Consider the following 8,214-nt stretch of genomic DNA (forward strand, 5'->3'; position numbering starts at 1 on the left):
AGGATCTGTGGAGCAAATTCCTCTCCACAATGAATAGAAACCTCACCTGCATTTTAATACCTCCCCCCCTCCCACCACCACCAAAGCCTCCGGAATTGCAAGCACTGCGCCACCGATGGTAGGTTTTGTAACAACGCCACTATCTCAAAAGTTTAACACACCTTGGTGCAGCGAGCATAGGCCCCCCCTAGATCTCCAGGCCCTAAAGTTAAGCTAGTCTAGCTTATACGTAAATCCGGCCCTGATTTTAATTGGCTTTGGTAAAATTGTAAATTGGCCCTTGTGTGTTTAGGAATGTGAAAAGTGTGCATGGAACACTGGTCAGCTGGGACTCGGTAGGCCGAAGGGCTTGTTTCAGCACTGTATCTCTAAACTAAACGAAGCCACTGTTCATGATATGTTGTTTCATACACCTTCCTCCTCCAGTTCTGAGGTTTGGGATTTGAAATCCTCCTCTTGCTTATTATTGAATTGCACAGGGGAACATTGAGCAGTGTTAAACAATAGACTCAAAACGTGTATCAAAACGTGTTTGTGATTTCTGAATATAAACATCAAGCAGTTGAAATTCTTCTTAGATTTAAATAGATACTAGACCAAGGGCAGACCCAACGCAGCCGTTCCCTACCCGTAGCCCCCACGGGAGACGTGGTCCTCCAACTCAAGCGGCTCAGGAATGAGCAGTGCGGCTGTTTTTAAATGGCGTCTTTGAGGCGAGATGCGGGCGCCAGCAGCCGTTATGGTCGCTGGCCAGCAGGAGGCGACAAAATGAGTGAGTGGGTGGGGGGGGGGGGAGAAGGATTTGATTAAAAACGTGTACTTAAACACGACGAAATGTAATGAGGAGCGGATACTTAGAAAGAAAAGTGAAATCTCTACCGAAATGGCATGGCAATGAATCAAAGGCAGAAAGGCAGCCGGACGGCAGGCGGCAGCCGGACGGCAGGCGGCAGCCACAGAGTTTTAATAGTATACTAGACCAAGTGCAGACCCGTTGGGTCTGTTTCCACAACGGCGTTTGCGGGGGGGTGGGGGGCTGAGGCATCACACTCACATTAACCACCCCCCAAACACACAGGTGGGGGGAGGGGGGGTGAGAAGAGGGGAGGGAGGGGAAAGAGGGGAGAGGAGGAGGATGAAACGGGACAGATTTAGGAGGGAAAGGAGAGCGGCGTAGGGGGTGAGAGATGTGGGTGAGGGGGGGGTGAGAGATGTGGGTGAGGGGGGGGGGATGGGGAGGGAGGGGAGGAGGGAGGGAAGGGGAGAGGGGTTGGTGGAGAGAGGGGAAAGAGTGGGGAGGGAGAGTGGAGGGGGAAGGGGGAGAGAAGTGAAGTGGAAGAGAGGGAGGAGAGAGGGATGGGGAGGGGAGAGAGATGTGTGGGGGGGTGGGAGGGATGGGGACGGAGAGGAGGAGGGAGGGGTAAGAGTGTGGAGGGAGGGGGAAGAGTGTGGAGGGAGGGGGGGAGAGGTGGGGGGAGAGGGGGGAGGGTCAGAGGGGTAGGGGGAAGGGGTGGGGGGGGGGGAGAGGGGAGGGAGGGGGAGAGAGAGGGGTGGGGGAGGGAAAGGGGTGGGGTGAGGGAGAGAAGTGGAAGAGTGGGGAGGGAGGGGTAGGGGGAGTGGTGGAAGAGGGACAGAGGGGTAGGGGGAAGGGGGTGGGGGGAGAGAGGGAAGGGGATAAGGTAGAGAGTGAAGGGGGGTGGGGGAGGGATGGGTGGGAGAGGGAGAGGGGTGAGAAGAGGGAAACTTAGAAACAGAAATCAGGTGCAGGAGTAGGCCATTCGGCCCTTCGAGCCTGCACCTCCAGTCAATATGATCATGGCTGATCATCCAACTCAGTATCCTGTACCTGCCTTCTCTCCACACCCCCTGATCCCTTTAGCCACAAGGGCCACATCTAACTCCCTCTTAAATATAGCCAATGAACAGGCCTCAACTACCTTCTGTGGCAGTGAATTCCAGAGATTCACCACTCTCTGTGTGTAAAATGTTTTTCTCATCTTGGTCCTAGAAGATTTCCCCCTTATCCTTAACCTGTGACCCCTTGTTCTGGTCTTCCCCAACATCGGTTTCTATAAGATCCCCCCTCAATCTTCTAAAATCTAGCGAGTACAAGCCGAGTCTATCCAGTCTTTCTTCATATGAAAGTCCTGACATCTCAGGAATCAGTCTGGTGAACCTTCTCTGTACTCCCTCTATGGCAAGAATGTCTTTGAGCATTGGGCATTGTGACATCACACAATGGAACGTTCACCATGGGCTGGGGCTCCTGCAAAGGCATATGTAAATGGATCCATTCCGATTGGACATATGTGAACATTGGGCATTGTGACATCACACGATGGAACGAATCAAAAGGAAGAAAGGCAGCGGCAGCCGGACGGACGGCAGACGGCAGCCACAGACTTTTATATAATAATAGATAGATAACAGTAAGATCTATCATTCCTACTCATTTCTGCATGTTTGGTTTCAAGATGAACCACGTGTGCAGAGATAAGTTAGAAACACAATGATTAATATTCTTTCATTTATCACTGAAGATCAAATATGAAATGCTTGACAGTAAACACATCACGCTATTAAAAACAGCACAACTCAGTCAGAACGAAATGTTGAGGTCAGGATTTTCATTGATTTCTTGTATATAATGCATTGTCTACTGTTCTGAAAATTGATAGCTAAGCATTACTTCCATGTTTTTAGACAACGAATACATTTTCATGGACTCTGAGCAGAAGCTTAGCAAATACTTTCCCAAGGAATGGAAGAAAGAAATGAGCAAAGTAAGCTTTATTTACTTTTGGTATATCCTTAAACATCCTTAAACAAGAACATCCAAAAGGTTCAAACATTTTTGTTAAGGTCCTTCATTGTGCATTTATGGAATAACATGTGGATTTGTTAGAGCTAAATATGTGTGTGCACCTCGGCAGATGATTGTATTCATGGCAGTTCCTTCTGTTCAATTGACTTTCTCACTATATCTGTGTGATTTGTATGTTAAATACAAAATGTTTGTATTAAATTACCTCCACTTAGGGACCACTGTCGATTTTAATAAACTGGGCAACATCGATGCCTATGACAGGTCCATGCCTCTGTGGTGGCAGATTATTGTATCGTTCAAGGAATTTTTTCCTCTAGCCATTATGTTGAAGACAAAGGGACTTTGGTCAAACTCCGGCATGGTCAAACTCCGGCATGGTCGAAAGCTATGCCTCCCCCACCCCCCCCCATGCTTCTTTGACTAAACTAAAAATTACTAGCAGCTGTGCAAGAATCCCAGCAGCAAACACGCCTCCGACGACGTAATAAATCCCACCCACATAATTACAGGCAGACAAAATTTAAAGACAAATGGCCATAATTTATAACTTACTGAGTTAAGCCAAATGGCCACTACATCCTCCTTTTTATTAATCAGAGCCTCAATTTATCTCATCATCCAAGGTTCCTTGCCCTTCACTCTAACATGAATACAAATTTCTTGAACTGTCACCATCATACTTTTTAATGTTTCTTTGTGTGTCTTGTGTGGTGTGAGGGGGTGAGGGGGAAACTGTTTTGGTTGCCTCCTCCACGGAGAGGCGACTTTTTCGCCTCCCCCGTGGCCTAACAACGAGGATCGGGCGGCCTTTCCCGGAGACGTGACCGGGGCTTCAGCGGCGGGCGCAGCGCGGACTCTCGGCGAGGAGCGGGCGAGCCCTCGCCGGGGCGAGCCTGAGGGGAGTGTTCCATTTCACTGGCCTGCGGCAGCCGGCAGCCTGAGGTCGTGGTCTGCAGAGTTCCAACTGGCGCGGCGTCCGCAGCCTGTGATCCCTCGTGGGGGACCCGGAGAAGAAGAAGAAGCCTCCACCGCCGGCCCGCGGCCTACTTCTATCGCAGGCCCGCCGTAGGCTTACCATCAGGAGCGGGGTCCCTCGCCGGGAAACACTGGAGGGGAGCTTCGACCGCTGGCCCTTTGGTCTGCGGTGCTTCTGGCTGCGGCGCGGTGGGGACTTTAAATCTTCGACCGCCGGCCTGCGGCCTACACCAACCTGAAGCCACGGTCTCCGGTGGGGAAGAGCCAACTCTGGACTTACCTGGAATATTACCTGTCTGTACATCTGGACGCCCGCAACGGAGGCTGCGGAGTGTTGAGGTCCCGACCACGGGGGGAAATGGCTGGCCAAATTTTGTGCCTTCCACCACAGTGATGAATGCTGTGGTGGATGTTTGTGTTACATTTTTTGTGTGTTTTTGTGTGTTCTTCATCATTGTATCGCTGCTGGCAAATTCATTTCACTTGCACTTTATGCGCATTGTGACGAATAAAACTGATTGTATTGATTGTAATGCATTCCACTTTCCGGTTGTGCCTTCATCTACAAACAATTGCTCCATTCAACTTTTGTAAGTTCCTGTCCAATGCCATCAAAGTTGGTCTTGCCTCAACTTTGAACTCTAAATTATGGACCAGCATTCATCTTTGATCCTCTTTCCAAGTCCTCCTCCTATTGTTGCTGAAACATGACACTTGTAGCATTAAGATTGCACTTCTTACGGCCTGTGTCGCGGCGAACGCGACCAAACGTGGTAGCTTGAGGCGTACGGCCTCCCGGGGCCGGTCCCACTTCCAACCGTCTGGAGTTGTGCGGGGCTGGTCCCGACATCATACTCACCAATCAGCTGGGCAGGAGGCGGGCCAACTGAATTTGGACGTCGCACGGCGTCGGGCGGTTACGTCATCACGCAACGGCATGCCGGGCGGTGACGTCATCGCGCAACGCCACGCGCTAGGTGTACGCCGTTAAGATGCTGCGTACGGCCGTCAAGGCGCTGCATACGGCCTCAATGCGGCTGCGGGCCGACAGGCCGTTGCTGCGCGGGATTTTTGGACAGTGTCAGTTTTTCTGAGCCCTGCGCGATGTCGAGACCAGCCCCGCACAACTCCATACGGCTCCGGCGATCGAAGTGGGGCCGGCCCCGCGAGGCCGTACGGCTCAAGCAACCACGTTAGGTCGCGCTAGACGCATGCAGTCGCATGCTGGTGGGACAGGCCCTTTACAGGGCCAATTGAGCTGGAGGCTTTGATGCTGTGCCCATTCTCCAAAGCAAAGCTGTTAATGTTAACTGCCACTGTACCGCAGTCCCAACATTCCCCTAGCAGACTGCTCTCATGGCCATTGATAGTTCACCACCGTCAAAAATCTTTGAATGGTTTTTTACTCTCCGATCATCAGTTGCTTAAAAATTGATCTAAATAATTAATCAAAAATATTGAAAAGATAATGAATTTACTAATCTTTAAGAGAAAAAAGTTACAAATTTGAAATAAAAAGGAAAACAAACAACTTCTCTGGGCTTACCTTTTCTTAGAATATACAGCATGGAAATGGGCTCTTGACCTCCATCATCCATGCCATCCTTCGTGTGATGCCTATCTACACAGATCCCATTTGTCTGCATTAGATCGGTATCCTTCAATGCCGTTCCTATCCAAGTACCTGTCCAATGCCTTTTAAACATTTGAATCGTGTCTGCGCCACTACCTCCTCCACTGCTCATCGCAGATTCTTATCACTCCTGTATGAAAACGGGTCATTCAAAGTAGCAGCCCATTCAAATGCGTAAGACTAGCCACACTTGGAATAAATCGAAGGACCAGGATGCCCCTTGAACCAGCATATTTGTTCTCCACCCCTAGATTCAGTGCTGAGTGCAATGGCAGAGCAGGAGTTCATAGATGTAGTTTGTTATATTCTATTGTGTATTGTGTTCTTTTAATTGTATGGCTGCATGGTAATTCAAATATCACTGTACCTTAATTGGTGCATGTGACAATAAATGTGAACTTGTACTTGACTTCTGCATGGAGAACTGTAGGTTGAAGATCAATACAAGTTTGTCCAATGTTAAAAGTGCTATATATAACGACTAATAGTGCAATATAAATAAAAGCTATGTTTGTGGCATGTATTCCTTAATCAAACCAGGAAACATATTGGATTTGTTGAAAGATTTTTCAACCTGAACTTACCCCAGTTCTCACTCTGGATGGTTGGGATAGAAGATTTTAATCTTGGCATAAATATTTAGATATGCTCTAATAATGTCACTTCTTTTTACAACAGAATGATGAGAGGTTTGGCACTCCATTCGTTGTATGTTTAAGGGTGCAGTACTACGTGGAAAATGGAAAAGTAATAAGGTATGGACAAGTTTTTAAAAAAAAAAGTAAAAAGGTAAAAAAGTAAGTTCCTACCACTCCATCAGGTTCTGATTTTATGCATTTAAAAAAAAAGAATTGCAATGTTTTATAAAAGTAACAGAGCGTGCGGTAATTATCATGCATCTGTTGTGTTTGGGATAAGTATTATCAAGCTTGCTTCAGTATAAGGTAAGTAAGACTTAGGTAAAATTATTATGTGAAAGAAGGAAGAGGCAGCCATGCTGGAAGTTCTATAGGTCATTGAGTGTTCCTGATTTTGAAACAATTTCATACTGGTGAGTTGAACAATGGTGTTGCATTTCCAGCATATTTCTGACTACACCCGATAGATGATTTACGTGAAGATAATTTAAAACTTTCTTCCTGTTGTGTCGCTCTGTATATTGTTTAGCTGCTAGTGCATGGTTAATAGCATAGGAGGAGGGTGGTTGAAATCCTTGGGTGCTGATTTTATGCAAATTCCTTCTCCCTTCCAATTTCCCTCCATGATTTATATATCGACAAATGACATTACCCTGTACTTCTCTTAAGTGCGTGCTCCTTCAGTACAACCTTCTAGGAAGATTGAAGGATGTACTGGATAACAGTCAAGGAAAGTGTATCGAAATGGTCCCCACCCACCGCAATCATTCTCAGGAGACCCTCGTCATGGATTCAACTGTGGTTATGCAGTGAGATGATGGCCTGATCTCTATTGTTCAATTGCACATAGAATTGTAACCTAGATCATGAATGCAATTTTTTTTTTTTTTTAGTTCCTAACAAACATATAATCAACAACAACTTTGTTCATCAGCAGCTATTTACTTTATGAACTAACCGTGGTAAAATGTTCCATATTCCTACAGTGATAAGAAGGCAAGGCATTTCTATTATTGCCAACTAAAAGAGCAAGTTTTACACTCTCACTGCACAAGTAAAGAGGAAGCATATTTTCTACTCACAGCATGTGCATTGCAGGCTGACCTGGGAAACTACAAAAAGAATGTCCACACTGGAAACTATTTTGAACCTCAAGATTATTTCCCTCAATGGGTAAGAATAATGTATCTAATTGTGGAGTGCCTCCTTTCTTTCTCTATTTAAAATTTGATGTGTGCAGATTTTTCATGCATCTTCAAAGAAGTTTAAGATTTGGCTGCTGGGCTCCTGTGCTGTTTTGAACTACCGGGGAATTACCAAGCCGTGGAAACTCTGTTAGCTGAAACCAGGCAAAACTGTGAGAGGCAAATGTCTTTTTAGCAAGGCTTTGAGCTATGCTCACAGATTTTCTACTAAACCAGACTAGCTGCCAAACTAATAATCTAGGAGAACATCTCAAACTGCTGATGCTGAAATCTGAAACAAAACAGAAATGGTGGAAGAACTTAATCAGAATAAGTCAGAAAAATACTCCGCCTCTTTTTTGCAATATGTCTTCCATCCACGAAATACTGCTGAAAACCACCGCTGTCATCAAAGGTCTCCTTCACTCGCCTGACAAAGCTACATCCTTAGTTTGGGTGTAGTTAGGGTGGGCCAATGAACATTGCCATTGTCAGTAATGTCTACATTCCATGAAAGAACATAAAACTCAAAATATATTTGGCAGCTCTTCAAACTACTCTTGGTTCCACTCAATAAACTGTTCTCCCTCATCATAAAATATTAGTTCTGCTTCATCCTGTTTACTTTACTTGTGAAAGTTGCAGCAAGCAATGCACATTTCATGAAGTTGGAGTACAGCTTTAGAGAATAGCTAGAAATAGTTTGATGAGCAGTTCTATCCATTTTTTTTGTTATTTAATGCAGGGCTGCCAACATTGGGTGAGAGTTGGGAGTGAGAAATTGCGAAAGACCAAGCCCGAGGAGCATAGCGACCGGGGGGGGGGGGGGGGGGGGGGGGGGGGGGAGAGGAGGAGGGTGTCTCTCTTCCATTAGTATGGGACATTTGCATTTTTCAGCTTGAAATTGTGCAATATGGTGCATACTGTAGCGAGTCTTTTAACTTACACTTGAATGCA

The 8,214-nt window shown here is 46.5% G+C and overlaps 1 protein-coding gene across 2 annotated transcripts in view; it reads left to right on the forward strand.

Annotated features, from left to right (window-relative positions):
- The window catches only part of frmd1 (FERM domain containing 1), a 56,849-nt gene extending 49,533 nt beyond the window's left edge, over nt 1-7,316 (forward strand). Inside the window, exons 4-6 of one of the 2 annotated variants that reach the window (XM_033025905.1) lie at nt 2,704-2,783; nt 6,114-6,190; nt 7,060-7,315. In XM_033025905.1, coding sequence (XP_032881796.1) covers nt 2,704-2,783; nt 6,114-6,190; nt 7,060-7,297 — 395 coding nt within the window. In that variant the 3' untranslated portion in view covers nt 7,298-7,315. Of the gene's footprint in view, nt 1-2,703; nt 2,784-6,113; nt 6,191-7,059 lie in introns of both variants that reach the window. The other variant, XM_033025906.1, reaches the window with a different exon arrangement.
- The last annotated feature ends 898 nt before the right edge of the window (nt 7,317-8,214 follow it).

The sequence above is a fragment of the Amblyraja radiata genome, chromosome 8 (assembly GCF_010909765.2).
Source record: "Amblyraja radiata isolate CabotCenter1 chromosome 8, sAmbRad1.1.pri, whole genome shotgun sequence".
In the NCBI taxonomy this organism is placed as follows: Eukaryota; Metazoa; Chordata; class Chondrichthyes; order Rajiformes; family Rajidae; genus Amblyraja; species Amblyraja radiata.